General features: G+C 34.1%; 1 protein-coding gene across 6 annotated transcripts in view; it reads left to right on the forward strand.

Annotated features, from left to right (window-relative positions):
- ASH1L (ASH1 like histone lysine methyltransferase) overlaps positions 1–20,713 on the forward strand; it is a 152,408-nt gene that overhangs the window by 117,028 nt on the left and 14,667 nt on the right. For all 6 annotated transcript variants that reach the window (XM_032464077.1, XM_032464076.1, XM_032464078.1 and 3 more), the window contains 6 exons: positions 1,825–2,031; positions 2,145–2,291; positions 14,197–14,305; positions 14,736–14,900; positions 15,062–15,156; positions 18,116–18,273. In XM_032464077.1, coding sequence (XP_032319968.1) covers positions 1,825–2,031; positions 2,145–2,291; positions 14,197–14,305; positions 14,736–14,900; positions 15,062–15,156; positions 18,116–18,273 — 881 coding nt within the window. The remainder of the gene's footprint in view (positions 1–1,824; positions 2,032–2,144; positions 2,292–14,196; positions 14,306–14,735; positions 14,901–15,061; positions 15,157–18,115; positions 18,274–20,713) is intronic.

Genomic DNA, 20,713 nt, shown 5'->3' on the forward strand with positions numbered 1-20,713 from the left:
CCATTTCCACTCACAGGGAATGGTCTGACCTCCATAGCTAGTTAAGTCAATCACACTATACATTTCTCAGTGACTGTTTAACCTTAAGTCTTACCATGTGCGGGAAACAGCAGTCTAGTTCTGTATTTAAAGGGGAAAAAAATTACCTAGTTTTTCAAAGGTGTTATCTGGCTGAAGATAATGGTAATTTATATTGCTTAATCTAAGACTTCACATCTTAGCTTGCAGCATCTACTTTAAGATTTTAATAAGTTTATAGTTTTGTTTTCCAGATAATGAATAGAAACACATTTTAATTTTTATACAATTAAAGGACTTATCTTGGTTATTTATCAGAACAAATGGAATATATTTCAATACCATCAACTCTAGAAACCACAAATTTTCAGCAACCTCTGAATTATTGTTCTCTGGCTGATGTTTTTGGAAATTGAATTCTCTTTCATCTCAGTACTCTGTTATACTTATGTTTTAGTTCTTTTTTATGTTTTAGTTATTTTATCCACCAAAAGTTCATTGTTGTATGTGTTAATGAGGTATGATGAAAGTATAGGTGGTATATTATGAATAGGGTTGCAATTAAAACCATGAAAATAAATAAGCCTTCTGAAGAGAAGAGCAAGGAATGTGCCATGGAAAGTAGGGGGGGTGGGGGAAAGGATTCCTGTTAAAAAAAAAAAAAAGACAGGAATTGTTATTGGAGAGGTGAAGAATCCATTATCATAAAAGATCAAGAAAGCCCAAAAAAGAGGACACTTTTAGGAGGGATATTTAACAGTATACATGCAGCAAAGAAGTCAGCAAAAGAAGGAATAAATGCGGTGAATTTGACAGTAAGGCAGTGTCCTTACAAGTTAATCTGATTGCCTTAAATTGAAGAACAATCCAGTGGATACTTTCTCTGCTTACTGCTTCTTTATGTGATTTAACACTGTACGCTGTTTGCCCTGTAGATAAAGATAATAGTTTTTGGAAGAATAAATCAAACAACTCTGAAAGTACTTTAAATTGTAGAGTGTTAAATACTTTATTTACAAGATTTGTAAATTATGCTTTTAAATATAACATGATATTTTGAATCTATTTGAATTCTTGATTCTTCTTTGTTTTAATCATGTTAAATACCCTTACTGGGATTCCAAACTATACACCAAAACTAAATGTCTTCTATAAAAGATCTAGAAATTTAAAAAAAGAAAATAATGAGAAGACACATGCATAACAACTTTCAACTACTATCTCTAGAAGTTTTTACTTGTTATTCACTAGAGATTATAGGTTCAGCAGTCATATAGTCTGAAAATGTTATTTCCAATATGGATATGTCATTTACACTAATGAAATGTAAATTTTCTATAAAACAACAATGTGAATGTACTGAACACTTAAAAATGGCTATAATGGTAAATGTTACAATGTCAATTTTATGCCTATTTTACCACAACTTTTAAAAACAATCTGTAAATGGCTGTGAGCTATTTCAAAGCAATAGTACAGTATAATTATCAAATTATTAATTCCTTTATGGATTACAGTTCATTTATTCTTAGCACAGAGCTAAATATGACAGTGTTTACCGAGGATCCTGAGTGAGCAATTTAGGTTAATAATATACAAGAAGCATCCGTGTTTGCAACTTGACTTGGAAATTTTCAGTATTGTTAATTTTTGAACTTATACATTATTACCTGTTAACCAATCTAACCTTATTAAAATAAAAATTAATTTTATGCATTTATTTTTAAAATTCCTATAAAACAAAAAATGGGTTCATGAAGGCATGTATAATGTTAATTTATATGTAATTATTCGTTTTCTTCCTAGAATGATCTTTGCTGAGTGTTCCCCCAACACTTGCCCCTGTGGTGAGCAGTGCTGTAACCAGAGGATACAAAGGCATGAGTGGGTGCAATGTCTAGAACGATTCCGAGCTGAGGAAAAAGGATGGGGAATCAGAACCAAAGAACCCCTAAAAGCTGGACAGTTCATCATTGAATACCTTGGGGAGGTTGTCAGTGAACAGGAGTTCAGGTACAGTAGTAAATGATACTCCAGTAAAGTGGCAAAGGTACCAGATTAGAATGGAAAAATGGAACATTTGAAATTGGCTTTAATTGGCTTTCAATCATTTCCCTCCTCTTTAGGAACAGGATGATTGAGCAGTATCATAATCACAGTGACCACTATTGTCTGAACCTGGATAGTGGGATGGTAATTGACAGTTACCGCATGGGAAATGAGGCCCGATTCATCAACCACAGCTGTGACCCAAATTGTGAAATGCAGAAATGGTAAGAAAGCAGGGGAAGGTGAAGCTAAGAATCCGACAGAGCAGAAGGCATTGAGGACATACAAAAGATTGATCTTTCCACAATTTCAATCTGTTTACACAAAGCAGCTCAGGCAGTTCCCTATTATACCAGATCCTCCAGGCAGAGAGTACGCTCATGCTGTTTCTTCACACTTCCTCCTAACTACTCATTCCCAGAAGAGTACATGTTAGATTATAAATAGATAAACAGACAGACAGACAGACAGATAAGAAGAAAGAAAGAAAGAAAGAAAGAAAGAAAGAAAGAAAGAAAGAAAGAAAGAAAGAAAGAGAAAAGAAAGAAAAGAAAGAAAGGAAAGGAACCTAATATTTATTGACTGCTTACCATATGCCAAGCACTATGTTACATGTTGTTACATCCATTTGCTCACTGGATTTGTCACAATGAGAAATAAAAGTAAGTGAAATAGATGAGAATCTAGTTGAGAAAGAAAAAATATATCTAAAAAATAATTCATAAAAGGTAACAGGATAGCAGAGGATCCTAAGAAAATGGTGGAGTAGGAAGCACCAGAAATCTATCTACTCTAAGACAGTTGCACTAGCAGAATCTGTCTGATAAAACTATTTTGGAACTCTGGAATCTGTTAAAGGCTTGCAACATCCAGAGGAAGGCTTAGATGTTAAATTTCAGTTCATTTCAGTCAATTTGAGCTCTTAGCACAGGAGCAGCTACTTATCCCCTACCTCCATCTGTATGGCAGGCAGCTGTGCAGGTGTTCCTAGAATAGCTTACACATAGCTTGCAGAATCTAGAGTGGGTGAAAAAGACTCTGTCCTCTAAATATTGGGGATCTATGCTCTGATTACTGCTTCTGATTGGAGAGGTGCAGACATAAAGAGGCAGATAGCCATTGTACCTTCACCATTGTTGCAAATCCTTCTCTCTACAGCTGAAGTGACTTTTAGGAGATTTTAAAGGTGCCCTCTTTTCCCCCGCTTCCTAGTTTTTTGCTTTTCCCCTTTTGGGACACACATAAAAGACTACAGCATTCAAAAACAACTGCATATATGGGGAAAGATTAAAAGTGACTGTGTATACCCAAGGAAAGGATCAGAAAAGACATAGGGCAAAGTTTACACCTCAGGCTGATCTTTGGCACACAGACAGCCTACAACAATCAAAAAAACAAAAACAATAACAAACAGCAAACCTTGAGGAAAGGGGAGAATTTGATTTCCATAGTTACCGTATTATTACATTGAAATGTCCAGTGTTCAACAGAAAATCACAAGGAATACAAAGACACAAGAAGGTATGGCCCATTCAAAGGAAAAAAATAATTCAGTAGAATCTGTCTCTAAAATAGACTTAATGGCAGATATAGTACACAAAGATTTTCAAACAGCTGCCTTAATGATTCTCAAAGAACTAAAGAAAAATGTAGGTGAAGTCATGAAAATGATATTTGAACAAAATAGAAGTATCAATGAAAAGATAGAAAGCCTAAAAAGAAACAAAAAAATTCTAGAGCTGAAGAGTATAGTAATTGAAATGCAAAATTCACTAGACGGATTCAAAGACAGGTTTGGGCAGGCAGAAGAAAGAATTAGTAAACTTGAAGATGAGACAATGTAAATTATCATGCCTGAGAAACAGGAAAAAGATTGAAGAAAAGAGAACCCTAAGGGACCTTGTGATACCATCAAGCAGAACAACGCATATGTGTTGTGGATGTCCCAGAAGAAGACAGACAGAGGTAGAAATAATGGTTGAAAACTTCCCAGATTTCATAGAAGACATGAATATAAATATCCATGAAGCTTACCAAACTCCAAATAAGATGAACTAAAAGAGACTCATACCAGGACATATAATCAGACTTTCAAAAGACAAAGAGCAAATCTTGGAAGCATTAAGAGATGAGAATCATCATGTACAAGAGATCTCAATAAGAAAGTTTACAGATTCCTTTTCAGAATCTTTGGAGGCCAATATATGCAACATGCTAAAAGAAAACATCAACCAAGATTCTGATATGTGTCAAAACTGTTTGAAAGTGAGGAAGAAATCAAAACATTCCCCAATAAATGAATGCAGAGGGTGTTCTTGAGTACTAGTACTAGACCTACCCTGCAAAAATTTAGAATGGTCTCCTTCAAAGTGAAATGAAAGGATATTAGACAGTATCAGCACCATGTAGAGAAATAAAGATTTCAATAAAAGTAAACACACAGGCAATTATAAAAGCTAGAGTTATTGTAACAGTGGTTTGTAACTATACTTTTGCTTTCTGCATGGTTTGAGAGACTAATGCATCTAAAGGGATTGTTATTTTTACGTACACAGTGCATAAAGATTTAATTTTGTGACAACACCTGAAAGGAGTAGAGACAGCTGTAAAGGAGCAGAGATTTTGTATGTTATTGAAGTTAAACTGCTGTAAGTAAAATTACAGTGTTATAACTTTAGTGTAATTCCCATGATAACCAGAAAGGCAATGGCTTTAGACATACACAAAAGGAAATTAGGAAGGAATTTAAACATTTTACTACAAAAAATTAACGAAATACTATAGAGAACAGGAATGCTGGCAGTGAGGGTCAAAAAGCTAAAGGGCATATAGAAAAATTGCACAATGACAGAAGTAATTCCCTCCTTATCAATAATTTAGTGATAAATGGGTTAAACTCTCCAAAAGAGAATGGAATTCAGCACCTTTTAAGATAAAAAACGATCAAAAAAATGGGTAAAGCAATGTACTTCTACATAATAAAGACTGTGTATGACAAGCCCACAGCTAACATCATACTCAATGGTAAAAGACTGAAAGCTTTTTCTCAAAGATAAGAACAAAACAAGGATGCCCACTCCTACCACTTTTATTCAACATAATACTGGAAATTCTAGCCAGAGCAGTTAGACAAGAAAAAAATAAAGGCAACCAAATCAAAAAGGAGGAAATAAAAACCGTCTGTTTGCAGAAGACATGTATAGAAAACCCTAAAGACTCCACCAAAAACTTTTAGAACTGATAATCAAATTCAATAAAGTTGCAGGATACAAAATCAAAATATTAGTTGTGTTTTTATACACTAATAACTATCAGGAAAAAAAAAGAAAATCCCATATGCAATAGCATCAAAAATATAAAATACCTAGGAATACATTTAACCAAGGTGAAAGACTTGTATGCTGAAAACTGTAAGATACTGGGGAGAGAAATGCAGAAGGCACAAATAAATGAAAATGTGTTCTGTGCTCACAGATTTGAAGAATTAATAGTGTTTAAATGTCCATACTACCCAAAGCATCCTACAGATTCAATGCAATAAAAATAAAATTCCAATGGCATTTTTCACAGAAATAGAACAAATAATCCTAAAGTTTGTCAAACCACAAAAGACCTCAAATACCCAAAGCAGTCTTGAGAAAGAAGAACAAAGTTGAAGACATCACACTGTCTGATTTCAAACTATATTACAAGGCTATATTAATCAAAAGAGTATGGTATTGACAGACACTTAGATGAATGGAACAGAATGAAAGAGCCCAGAAATAAATTCATTTGTTTAGTCAGTTAATTTATGACAGAAGTGCCAAGAATATACAGTTGTCTTGTATATTGTCTTTTCAGTAATGGTCTCTTCAATAAATGGTGTTGGGAAAACTGGACTGTATCTTTCAACATACACAAAAATCAACTCAAAATGGATTAAAGCCTTGAACATAAGACTTAAAACTATAAAACTTCTATAAGAAAAACGGAGTGTTTTGACATCAGTCTTGACAATGATTTTTTTTTTTTTTTGGTTTTAACACCAGAAGCAAGGCAATAAAGGCAGAAATAAACAAATGAGACTACATCAAACTAAATATTTCTGTATTAGCAAAGGAAACCATCAAAATGAAAAGGCAATCTACAGAGTGGGAGAAAATATTTGCAAATTTTGTAAGGGGTTAATATCAAAAATATATAAGGAAATCGTACAAATCAATGGCAAAAAAAATCCAATTAAATATAAGCAGAAGATCTGAATAGACATCTTCTTAAAGAAGACATAAAAGATACATGAGATAAAAGCCAACAGATACATGAAAAGATGCTTACATTACCAGTCATCAGGGAAATGCAAGTCAAAACCACAAGATATCGCTTCATCCCTGTGAGAATGTCTGTTATCATAATGACAGGAAATAACAAGTTTTGATGAGGATATGGAGAAAAGGGAAACCTTGCACCGTTGATGGGAATGTAAATTGGTGCAGTCACTTTAAAACAACATAGGGAGGTTAGAACTGCCATACAATCCAGCAATTTCATTTCTGGGTATTTATCTGAAGGAAATGGAAACAGTAAGTTGAGAAGATATCTATACCCCCATGTTTATTGCAACATCATTTACAGTAGCTAAGACATGGAAACAACCCAAGTATCAATCAGTGGATGAATGGATAAAATGTGTATATATACAATGGAATATTAGTCATAAAATTGAAGGAAATCTTCAAAGAAACCAGCAAACAACTACTGATAAAATGAACATGATGTAAAAGAAGGAAAAATAAAGGAAACCCTGCCATTTGCAAAAATATAGATGGACCTTGAGGGTATTATGCTAAATGAAATAAATCAGACAGAAAGACAGGTACCATATGATCTCACTAATATGCAGAATCTTAGTGGGGCAGGGGGAGGGTTGGGACTGAACTCTTAGATACAGATCAGTGGTTGCCAGAGGTGCAGGTTTGAAGGCTGGGCAGAATGAGTGAAGGTGGTTCAAATAAAATAAATAAGACCTGAGGATATAAGGCATAGCATGGTAACTATAGTTAATAATACTGTTTTGTATATTTGAAATTTGCTAAGAGAGTAGTGAATTATAAAGATCTCATGACAAGAAAACAGTTTGATACTATATGTGGTGATAAATGTTAACTAGACTCATTGATGATCATTTTGCAATATATGCATATATTGAATCATTTTGTTATACACCTGAAACTAATACAATGTTATATGCCAATTATGTCTCAATTTTTCTTAAAAGATTGGCAGAATAGATTAAAAACACATGATCCAACTGTATACTGTCTATAAGAGACACATTTGAGACCCAAAGACACAAACAGGTTGAAAGTGAAAGGATGGAAAAAGATATTCCATGTAAATAATAACCAAAAGAGAGCAAAAATGGCTGTACTTATATCAGTCAAAATAGACTTTAAACCCCAAAAGTTTAAAAGAGACAAAGAAGAACATAAGTTTTAATAAAAGATTCAGTACAGCAAAAAGGTATAACAATTATAAACATTTATATACATAATGACAGGACCTCAAAATATATGAAGCAAAAACTGACAGTTGAAGGGAGAAATATTTCTACAATAATAATTGGATATTTCAATACTTCATTCAAAATAAAGGATGGAACAACCAGACATGATGAGTATGGAGTAGAGGACTTAACTCAATAAACCAACTTGATTTAAAAGACATATACAGAATACTCCACCCAACAATAACAGAATTTACATTCTTCTCAAGTGCACATGGGACATTTTCTGGGATAGACTATATGTTAGGTCCCAAATTCAGTCTCAATAGATTTTAAAAGACATATATCATAGACAGTATCTTCTCTGACACTAAGGATAATGTAAGAAACCAATAACATAAAGGAAACTGGAAAATCCATGAAACTGTGGAAATTCACATACTTTTAAGCAATCAGTTGGTCAAAGAAGAAATCACAAGAGGAATTAGAAAATAGAGATGAATGAAAATGATAACACAACATACCAGAATTTATGGGATGCAGTGGTAGTAATGCTAAGTGAGAAATTTATAGCTATAAATGCCTACACTAAAAAACAAAAAAGATGGGAGGAGGAGATAGCTCGTGGTAGAGTGCATGCTTAGCATGCACAAGGTGCTGAGTTGAATCCCCAGTACCTCCTCTAAAAATAAAGCTAATTACCTCCTCCCCCCCAAAAATTTTTTTTAAAAAGCTCAAATTGAAAACCTAACTTTTTAATCTAATGACCTAGAAAAAAGAACAAGCTAAACCTAAAGCTAGCAAAAGGGAGGAAATAATAAAGATTAGAGCAGTGATAAATGAAGTAGAGAATAGGAAAACAATAGAGAAAATCAGTAAAACCAAAAGTTGGTTCTTCAAAAAATATGAACAAAATCAACAAACTTTTAGCTAGATGGACTAAGGAAAAAAGATTCAAATTACTAAACTCAGAAGTGAAATGAAAATGGGGCCATTACTATCACATTTAACAGAAATAAAAAGGATAAAAGTACTATGAACAATAGAACACCAAAAAACTGGATAACCTACTTGAAGTGAACACATTTCTAGAAACCCAAAACCAAAGAATAAATCATGAAGAAATAAAAAATCTGAATAGACCTATTAACTAGTAAGGCTATTGGATCATTAATCAAAAATCTCCCCTCCAAAAAAAAGGCTCTTGACCTGATTGATTTACTGGTGGATTCTACCAAATTAATACCGGCCCGTCTCAAACTTTTCCAAAAATTTGAAAAGAAGAAAACACTTCCTAACTCATTCTGTGAAGCTGGCATAACCCTGATACCAAAGCTTGACGAAGACCCTACAAGAAAACTACAAACCTCTTATCAACATTGTTGCAAAAATCCTCAACAAAATACTGGCAAACAGAATTCAGCATCCTATTAAAAGGATTATGTGTAATGACCAGGTGGGATTTAATCCTGGAATGCAAGGTGGTTGAACATATGCAAATTGATCAGTGTGGTATACCACATCAATAAAATTAAGGGGAAAAAATCACATCGTATCTCAATTGGTGTGATACAGAAAAAGCATTTGACAAAATTCAGTACCCTTTCATGATAAAAATACTCAACAAAATAGGAATGGAAGGACTACATTAACATAACAAAAGCCATATATGAAAACCCACAGCAGACATAATACTCAGTGGTGAAAGACTAAAAGCTTTTCCTCTAAGATGAGGAGCAAGACAGGAATGCCTACTTTCACCACTTCTGTTCACCATAGTATTGGAAATTCTAGCTGGAATAATTAGACAAGTGAGAGATATAAAAGACTTTGGAAAGGAAGAGTAAAATTATTTGCCCATTGTATGATCTTTTGCAGTTACATCTGTATATACAAATAGTGAACAATCTGAAAAGGAAATTACAAAAACAGTTCCTTTTACAGTAGCATCAAAAAGAATAAACTATTTAGGAATTAAGTGAAAGAATTGTATAATGAAAACTGTAAAACATTGCTAAAAGAAATTAAAGACATAAACAAATGATAACTCATGCCATTTTCATGGATTGGAAAACTTAATATTGTTAAAATGTCAGTATTACCCAAAGCGATCTACAAATTCAATGCAATCCTTTCACAATCTCAAGGACTTTTTTTTTTAATGCAGAGATAAAAAACCCATCCTAAGATTCATATAGAATCTTGAGGGACCCCAAATAACCAAAACAATCCTTAAGAAGAGCAAAACTGTAGGAGTCACACTTTTTGATTTCAAAGCTTTCTACAAAGCTATAGTAATCAAAGAAGTGTAGTATTCACTTAAAGACAGGCATTTAGACCCATGAAATAGAACAGAGAACCTGGAAATAAATCATCATATATATGGTCAAATGATTTTTTACAAGTATGCCAAGACCATTCAATGGCAAAGGGATAATCTTCAACAAATGGTGCTAGGGAAACTGAATATCCACATGCAAAAGTATGAAGTTGGTCCCTTACCAAACACCATATACAGAAATTAACTCAAATTCATCAAGGATCTAAGTGTAAGACCTAAAACAAAACTTTGTAGAAGAAAAACTTAGAGCAAAAGCTTCACAACATTGGACTTGGCAATAATTTCTTGGATATGACACCAAAGGCACAGGTAAACAAAAAACAGACAAATTGGACTTGATAAAAGTGTTCAATTTTTGTACATCAAAAGACTATCCACAGAGTGAAAAGGCAGCCACAGAATGGGAGAAAATATTTGCAAGGCATATATATTGGATATTAATATCTAGAATATATGTAGAACCCTTAAAACTCAACGATAAAAAAGCAAACAGCCCAGTCAAAAATGGACAAAGGACTTGAATGTTTTCTTCAAAGAAAATATACAAATGGAAAGAATATGAAAGCGAATATATGTATATTCGCATATGACTGAAGCACTGTGCTGTATACCAGAAATAGATGACATTGTAAACTGACTATACTACAATAAAAAAAATACAAAAAAAAGAAAATATACAGATGGCAAATAAGCACATAAAAAGGTGCTCAGCATCGCTAATCATTACAGAAATGTAAATCAAAACTATGAGAAACCACCTCATACCCTCAGAATGGCTACTTTCAAAATAACAGAAACAGCAGTGTTGATGAAGATGTGGAGAAATTGGAACCTTGTGCTCTGTCAGAGATATAAAATGATATAGCCACTGTTGGAAATGGTAAGGACATTCCTCAAATAATTAAATATAAAATTACCCTATGACCCAGTAATTCTACTTCTTGGAGTATATAACCCAGAGAATTGAAAGCAAAGTCTAAAAGAAATACCTGCACCCCCATATTATAGTAACATTCATAGTAGCTAAAATCTGGAAGCAACCCAGCTTTCCATAATGGATGAATGAACAAGCAAAATGTAGTGTTTACATTCAATAGAATTATTATTCAGCCTTTAGAAGGAAGGAAATTTTGCAGTGTGCTCCAACACAGATGGACCTTGAGGACATTATGCTGGAGATACTTAACAGTAGTCAAAATCATACAAAGGGGGTAGGTATGGCTCAGCGGTAGAGTGCGTGCTCAGCATGCCCAACGTCCTGGGTTCAATCCCCAGTACCTCCATCAAAAGATAAACAAATCTAATTACCAACCACCCCCACAAATGTAATAAAGTTTAAAAAAAAATACAGACAATAGAATGGTGGTCATCTGGGGCTGGAGGGAGGAGGGAATGGGAGTTACTGCTTAATAGATAAAAAGTTCTGGTTTTACAAGATGGAAAGAGTTAAGGCAATGATGGTGCTAATGACTACACAACAATATGGGTGTATTTAATACCACTGAACTGTACATTTTAAAAGGATTAAGATGATAAACTTTGTTACATGTGTTTTAACACAATTTTTTTTAAATAGGATATGAACACCTTCCTATATGGATTTCCACTATCACCACTTCTCTTCCACTTCATAAAATATCAGATACCTAGGAATAAATTTAATAAAAGTTTGTAGGACCTCTGTACTGAAAACCACCAAATATTATCAGGGGGAAAAAAGACAACCTTAATTATTGGAGAAATATGCTATGTTTATGGGTTGGAATCCTTAATATTTTTGAGATGTCAGGTCTTACCAGGTTATCTATACATTCAAATCCAGTGAAAATCCAGTTTATATGGAAATTGACAAGCTGATTCTAAAACATATATGTAATTGCAGAAGACCTAAAAAAGGCAAGATACCTTGAAGAGCAAGATTTAAGGATTTAAGTACCAATTTCAAGACTTACTATACAGGTACACTAAAACAGTAGGTGTTTGGGATTGATTAATAGACAAATGGAATAGAAGAGAAACTCCAGGCAAAGACCCATAAATGTCAGTTAGTGAGGAAAGGGTGGATTTTTAATAAATGATGCTGTCAGTAGGCTCCTCTCTCAATACATATACAAAAGTTAAGGTGAATAATAGAACTGAATATCACAATTGAAACAAGTTTCTGGAAGGAAATGAGAGAATATTTTCATAGACTTGGGATAGGTAAAGTTATCTTAAACAGGACATAAATAACACTAACTATAAAATAAAAGAATTGATAAAATTAATAGTTTCTATTCATCAAAAGATAACATTAAGTGTAAAAGTAAGCCATAGATGGGGGAGAGGTTATTTGCAATGTGTTTATCTGACAAAAGATATAACTTCTGTATAAAATTCAGGATCTGAAAATCAATTTAAAAAGAGACAGTCCAATTTTTTAAGAATAGACACATCAGAAAAAAGAATATAAAAGTGGTCAATAATCATTTTAAACATTACTTTAATCATCAGAGAAAAATATTAATTAAGCCATGTTAAAAAAACCACTACATAACCTTCCAAAATGGCTACAATCAAAGAATGGCAATTTGAAGTGTTGGCAGAGGTATAACACAATGTGAATGCTCTGTTGTATTACTGCTGGTTGAAGTGTAAATTGGTATAACCACTTAACAAAAGATATTTGCCAGTACCTACCAAAGCTAAACATACCCAGTAATTCAGCAACCCCACTCTTAAGTATATCCCCAACATAAATGAGTGTCTATGTTCAAAAGGTATAATAATGTCCACAGAAAAAAATTTCAATAATAGCTAAAAACTGCATACAATTATCAAATGTTTATCAGCATGAGAATAAGTATATAAACTGTGCTAAATTCATACAGTGGAATACTACACAGCAGTGTAAAGATATATTACAATACAGTGTAACACTGAATGAAAGAAGATAAGCATATAATTGTACATAATATAGTGTATTCTGTATGATTCCATTATTTTGAAATTTAAAACAAGCAAAACTATAATCTTTATGGGGATAGAGATTAGAATAGTGCCAGTCCTTTTAGAGGAGGGCACTGACTGGGAAAGAGAGGAGCTTTCTTTCTGGGAGGTTACACGGATGTATAAGTAAATAACATTCAGCAAGCTATATGTAAGTTATCCTTCCCCCCAGATTTTTAATACAGTGCATTATATGATCAAATTTTAAATGTTATGGTATAGACCAAGGGTCAGCAATCTTAGGATATGGCTGTATGCCAGTAAAAATTTATAAAGACCTGGGGGGAGTTTGTCTGCCATAGTTTGCCAACCACTGATAAAGACTAAAAATGCTTTCTGAATTTAGAAAAAAGAATGCCAAAACTTGAAGATATTAGAGAAATTTACATTTAATAAGGTAGTATCCAAGCTAAACCTTGATGTAGTCTACATTGTCAGGAAGGCAGGAGGAAGAGAAGCTGTGGCTTCAAACGGCATGGGTTTTAATGCCCTAGTTTTTCATACAATTTAATTGCTGAATGACTGTGAACAAACTAAGACACAGATACCTTATATATTATTATGTATGACCTGCTAAGCACACGTTCTACCACTGAGCTATTACCACCCCCCTCCCCAACCCCATGGTTAAGATTTTGTAGCCAGCCTGCCTTGATTTGAAACTTAATTCCCTCAGTTATTAGCTATGTGACTTCCAGCAAATTTCTTAACACTCTCTGTGCCTCAGCTTCCATTTAGAAAATGGGTGTTATAAAACTACCTAATAATAGTACCCTTTTTTATACAGTTGTTGGGAGGACTAAATAAGTTAATAGTTATAGTAATAAAAGTTATAGTAATAACAAAATGTTATTACTATAATAAGCACTCAATAATATTAGCTATAATTATATGGTATTATATAAAGTATCAAGAACAGTACATGAAAGATCATTAATAACTTAGGTAAAATAGAACAAAAGAGATACTCATGTACAGGTGAGAAAGATGGAGATCAATAGGAACTAGAAGATTTTTATAGGTAATCCATAGTAAATAATTTTAATTTATTTAGTAAGTAGACTAAAGCCATGTGTTAGAAGGGCTTTGAATACACCAAGCAGGAAAAGTTAAGACCTATGACAGCATAAAGCATGTTTTCCAGAAGACATAAGACTGGATAGACTAGAAGAGAGATTAAAGGTAGAGTGATTGGCCAGGAAACTTGAGTAATTGGATACGGAAACAAAAGCAAATTTGAAATCAGTGTACTAGCTTTTCTGTTTTTCAGGCATGGTATTATGAATTTCTTAACTACTTATTCCTTTCTCCTTAGGTCTGTTAATGGAGTATACCGGATTGGGCTATATGCTCTCAAAGATATGCCAGCTGGTACTGAACTCACTTATGATTACAACTTTCATTCCTTCAATGTTGAAAAACAGGTAAGAATAATAAACTCAAAAAGGACTTTGAATTTTGTCACAGTGCGGTTTATAACATGGACCTTCGGTGAACATTACTGATTTGTAATGAGAAGTACATTGGAGAAGATAGTTTTTCACTTTTTGCTCCACTTATCTAGGGTGCATAGGTGTCAGTTATTCTTTCAGAACTCTAGAAAGAGACTGCTCAATCATTTTTTTGTCTCCAGTCAGTTCTTAACTTTTCTGGTAAAGTTTTCCCAAAGCTTAATCTTTCCTTTCTACTACAGTAGGAACACTTTTATATTTATTTTACTCTCAATCAGTTATTTTCCTCTATATGAAAACGTCTTGATTCAAACTTATTGTTAGGTGTCCAGATGCTCAGGCATCTATTTGAACTTGCAAATGCAACTGCAGGCTAAAAGCATTATTCTTTTTCCCTTCAAAGCAACTGTGTAAGTGTGGCTTTGAAAAATGTCGAGGAATCATCGGAGGCAAGAGTCAGCGCATGAATGGACTCACCAGCAACAAAAGTAGCCAGCCAGTGGCCACCCATAAAAAGTCTGGACGGTCAAAAGAGAAGAGGAAGTCTAAGCACAAGCTGAAGAAAAGGGTGAATAACAATCTCATAGTTTTCCCCAAACAGCTGCTTGGAGGCAACTTCTGAAATAAGAGAAATAGCAAAGAGTGGCATCTTTAGAGTGATTTAATATTCTTTGAGGTGATTTCTGATTGATCTTGTTTTTTCTGCAATCTGGTCCATCTGTTTTTTAGAGAGGCCACTTCTCTGAGGAACCCAGTGAAAACATCAACACCCCAACAAGATTGACCCCCCAATTACAAATGAAGCCGATGTCCAATCGAGAGAGGTAAAAAGAATTTCTTACCTGAATACTTTAAATTATGTGATTTCCTTGTCAGTTTAAAAATTATTAAATAACTATAGTTGAGCCATTTCTTTTGTGAAGGAAGTCTTTAAAGAAGGATTTAGGGGATCTTCGGTGAGGGAAAAAATTATGTCTTTATTCTCCCTGATTTCTTTTTTTTATTAAGTCATTTTATTTTATTTACTTTAATTTTCTTTCAGCTCTTTGATCATCATTTAGCTTGTTTATTTATTTATTTATCTTTAGTTCTTTGGGGAGGGGGTATAATTAGGTTTGTTTATTTATTTCTAGAGGAGGTACTGAGGATTGAACCCAGTGCCTCCACATGGATCTCTAAACTTAAATGAGTTATGTGTATGTGTATCTTGCTTAACTGTACACAACTGTGATGATTCCATAATTTGATTTTCACCCTAGCATATCACATTGAGATCACTTGGGGACCTTTATAAACTACTGATACCTAGGTTCCACCTCTGAAAATTCTGGTTAAAGTGGTTTGGGTGTAGCCTGGACATCAGGAGTTTTTTTAAAGCTCCCTAAGCTAATATGGAGCCACAGTCTAGAACCACTGGGCTAGATCTTCTCTGTTTAACTAAAATTTAAAAATTTTGAGATTAAGTCTGAAATAGGATGAAAGGAGTTAAAATTATAGCAAAGTTATAAATAAGGATGACCTTTCTAAGATATCAAAGTGTGTAGTCAGGAAAGATGTAGAAAATGTACAATTTGAAAAAGAAGACATACATATTTACTTCACTTACTTCTAACATAAACAGATCTTTTCTCAATATAAAGAAAAAGCAAAGATGACTGTTAAAGTTCCTTTTTTGTTGCTCTGTTTTAACCTTTTCTGTGCTATGCATTCCTTTGGCAGTCTGTTGAAACCCATGTAACCCTTCACTGAACAATGTTTTAAAAGTGTTTAAAATTTTAAGTAACTTTTAATATATAGGACTAAACAGAAACTGAAAATACTGAAATACAATTTTCAGAATAATAAACAAAAACCCTGAAATTGTGATATGGAAATAAACATTAATTTTGAACACATGACAAGATCTAGTGGTAGGTTTAACAACCATAGTAATATTTTTTTCCTTTTACCACAATATTAAAACTTTTTTTAAAACATTTTTTATTGAGTTACAGACATTTTACAATGTTGTGTGAAATTCCATTGTAGAGCACAATTTTTCAGTTATACATGAACATACATATACTCATTGTCACATTTTTTTTCTCTGTGAGCTACCACAGATCTTGTATATACTTCCCTGTGCTATACAGTATAATCTTGTTTATCTGTTCTACATATGCCCCCTCCCCCTTGGCAACCACAAGTTTGTATTCTATGTCTATGAGTCTGTTTCTGTTTTGTATCTTTTTTTTTTTAGATTCCACGTATGAGCAATCTCATATGGTATTTTTCTTTCCCTTTCTGGCTTACTTCACTTAGAATGACATTCTCCAGGAGCATCCATGTTGCTGCAAATGGCATTGTGTTGTCATTTTTATGGCTGAATAGTATTCCATTGTTTAAATATACCACATCTTCTTTATCGTCATCTGTTGTTGGACATTTAGGCTGTTTCCATGTCTTGACTATTGTAAATAGTGCTGCTATGAACATTGGGGTGCAGGTGTCTTTTTGAAGTCGGGTTCCTTCTGGATATATGCCCAGGAGCAGGATTACTGGGTCATATGGTAAGTCTATTCCTAGTCTTTTGCGGAATCTCCATACTGTTTTCCACAGTGGCTGCACCAAATTGCATTCCCACCAGCAGTGTGGGAGGGTTCCCTTTTCTCCACAGCCTCTCCAGCATTTGTCATTTGTGGACTTTTGAATGATGGCCATTCTGACTGGTGTGAGGTGATACCTCATTGTAGTTTTGATTTACATTTCTCTGATAATTAGTGATATTGAGCATTTTTTCATGTGCCTCTTGATCATTTGTATTTCTTCATTGGAGAATTGCTTGTTTAGGTCTTCTGTCCATTTTTGGAATGGGTTGTTTGTTTTTTTCTTATTAAGTCATATGCGCTGCTTATATATTCTGGAGATCAAGCCTTTGTCAGTTTCATCATTTGCAAAAATTTTCTCCCATTCCGTAGGTTGTCGTTTTGTTTTACTTACGGTTTCCTTTGCTGTGCAGAAGCTTGTATGTTTAATTAGGTCCCATTTGTTTATTCTTGCTTTTATTTCTATTGCTTGAGTAGACTACCCTAGGAGAACATTTTTGAGATGTATGTCAGATAATGTTTTGCCTGTATTTTCTTCTAGGAGGTTTATTGTGTCTTGTCTTATGTTTAAGTCTTTGATCCATTTTGAGTTTATTTTTGTGTATGGTATAAGGGAATGTTCTAGCTTCATTGCTTTACATGCTGCTGTCCAGTTTTCCTGAAGAGACTGTCTTTATTCCATTGTATATTCTTGCCTCCTTTGTCGAAGATTAGTTGACCAAAACAACCATAGTAATTTTGAGGTAGAGATGAGTGTAAATGATATTTTGAGATATTTGTAATACCTGTAACATGATATGAACATATAAATATTGGTGACAAAATCATGGAAACTGCAACTACTATTCACACACATCTTTACACACTTCTTTTTTTCCCTACATTTGAAGGATATGCTAAGTCCACTAGAAATTAGGGAAAATAGGTGGGGAGGGTATAGCTCAAGTGGTAGAGCACATGCTTAGCATGTACAAGGTCCTAAATTCAATCTCCAGTACCTCCATTAAAAAAACCAACAAAAAATTAAAAAAATTTAAAAAACTGAATAATGTTTCCCCATATATAATTTTCTTTATAATAGCTGAATTCACTGATAAGTATTCATTTATATCATCATAACAGTGGCTTACATAGAGTAGACATGTAATATGCTTAGTGAACTGATGAATAAAGAAACTCCTTTCTTCCTTCTTTGCAGGAACTTTGTATTAAAGCATCATGTGTTCTTGGTCCGAAACTGGGAGAAGATTCGGCAGAAACAGGAGGAAGTAAAGCACACCAGTGATAACATTCACTCAGCATCATTATATACCCGTTGGAATAGCATCTGTCGAGATGACGGGAACATTAAGTCTGGTAAGGCCTAGGAAACATTCTTGTTAATTCCATAAGATTGCCTCAAAGTGATTATTTTAGTTATTTTCAAACAGTCTATTCAAAGATTTTTTTTAGTCTAAAGCAAAAAAGTTAAGATCCATACATACAAGCATCAGTCAGCAATAACCCATCCATCTCAGATCTTCAACTTCCTTATCTCTAATCTAAGCAATAAGAAGAAACCCCCTTCCAACCAGCATCCCAAACATTACTTACAGCCTGGAAGTTACTAGACATGAGATGGGAAGTGGGTACCTGGGAAATAACTTACAGATGGGTAATTAACTTACGGTATCTGTAAATAACTTACAGATAAATATTGATACCAAATGCAGGAGAAAATGACCAAGTGTTAATTTTCATATTTTGTTTTTCCACATTCAGATCAGTATTATACAGAGAGATCTTCAGATTTCCTTTTTTCTGACCTTCGTGGCTGAATAGTGTATCAGCACTCCTGAGTTCAGATCAGATCTGACATACAGAACAGACTGAAAGCAGAGAAACTGGCATGTCCAAGTATTGTTCCTAACTGAAAAAGTGTTCAAAAGATCATGTTCTTTTATTCTTTCCTTCTTTCCCTCAAAAAGTAGAAGCATTCTGCAGAGTGATGAGTCAATATGCCAAGTGGGAACTAGACTGATTTAGAAATTTGCCTAGACTCTTATATCCTCTCAGTGATTTGATTGGCATAAACTCTCTGAACTGATATTCTAAGTTATTGAAATCTTCTGATGCTAACAGTAATTATTTCCTGAGTGTTTATTATAGGTCAGGTACTGAGCTAAAACACATTAAAGAATTACCGTATTTAATCTGCACAAATTACTTCATGAGGGAAGTACAGGCATACCTCATTTTAGTGTGCCCACTTTATTGCACTTTGCAAATACTGTGTTTTCTACAAATTGGAGTTTTGTGGCAATCCTGCTTCGAGCAAATCTACAGTGCCATTTTTCAAAGAGCATTTTCTTACTTTGTGTCTCTGTGTCATGTTTTGGTAATTCTTGTAATATTTCAAATTTTTCATTATATTATTTTTGTTATAGTGATCTGTAATTAGTGATCTTTGATGTTACTTTTGTAATTGTTTTGGGGTGCCACGAATCATACCCATATAAGACAGTGAATTTAATAAATGTTGTATATGACTGCTCTACTAGCCAGCCATTGCCCCTGTCTCTCTCTCTCTCCCCAGGCCTCCCTACTCCCTGAGACACAACAATATTGAAATTAGGACACTTAACAACCCTACAGTGGCTCCTAAGTATTCAACTGAAGGGAAAAGTCACACATCTCTCACTTTAAATCGAAAACTAGAGATGATTAAGCTTAGTGAAAAAGGTGTGTCTAAAGCCGAGACAGACCAAAAGCTAGGCCTCTTGCACCAGTTAGCCAAATTTTGAGTGCAAAGCAAAATTTCTTGAAGGGAATTAAAAGTGCCATTACATTGAACACACAAAATGATAAAATGTGAAGCTGCCTTATAGCTAACATGGAGAAAGTTTCAGTGGTCTAAGATCAAACCAGAAGATCAAATCCAGCCATAACATTTTCTTAAGCCAAAGGCTAATCCAGAGCAAGAACCTAACTCTCTTAAATTCTGTGAAGGCTGAGAGAGGTAAGGAAGCTACAGAAGAAAAATTTGAAGTTAGGAGAGGTGGTTCATAGGCTTACGGAAAGAAGCTGTCTCGGTAAAATAAAAGTGAAAGGTGAAGCAGCAGGCACTGATGTAGAAGCTATAGTAAGTGATCCAGAAGATTTAGCTCAGATCATTAATGAAGGTGGTTACACCAAACAACAGTTTTTTTCAGTGTAGGAAAAAACAGCCTTATACTGAAAGAAGATGTCATCTAGGATTTCCATAGCTAGAGAGAAGTCAATGCTTGGCTTTAAAGCTTCAAAAGACAGGCTGACTCTCTTGTTAGGGGCCAATGCAGCCAGTGACTTTAAGTTGAAGCCAGTGCTCTGCTACCGTTCTGAAAATCCTAGGGCCTTTCTGAATTACACTGAATCTTCTCTGCCTCTGCTCTTTTAAATGGAACAACAAAACACATCTGTTGACAATATGATTTACTGAATATTTGAGCCCACTGTTGAGACCTACTGCTCAGAAAAAAAGACTCCTTTGAGAATATTCCTGCTCATTGACAATGCACCTGGTCACCCAAGAACTCTGATGGAGATGTACAGTGAGATTAATTGTTCTTTTCATGCCTGCTTGCACAACATCCATTCTGCAGCCCATGGATCAAGGAGTAATTTCAACATTCAAGTCTTATTGTTGAAGAAATGCATTTCATACTGCTACAGCTAGCTGCCATAGATAGTGATTCCTCTGTTGAATCTGAGCAAAGGAAATTGGAAAACCTTCTGGAAAAGATTCCAGATGCCATTAAGAACATTTGTGGTTCATGAG

This window comes from Camelus ferus, chromosome 21 (genome assembly GCF_009834535.1).
Source record: "Camelus ferus isolate YT-003-E chromosome 21, BCGSAC_Cfer_1.0, whole genome shotgun sequence".
In the NCBI taxonomy this organism is placed as follows: Eukaryota; Metazoa; Chordata; class Mammalia; order Artiodactyla; family Camelidae; genus Camelus; species Camelus ferus.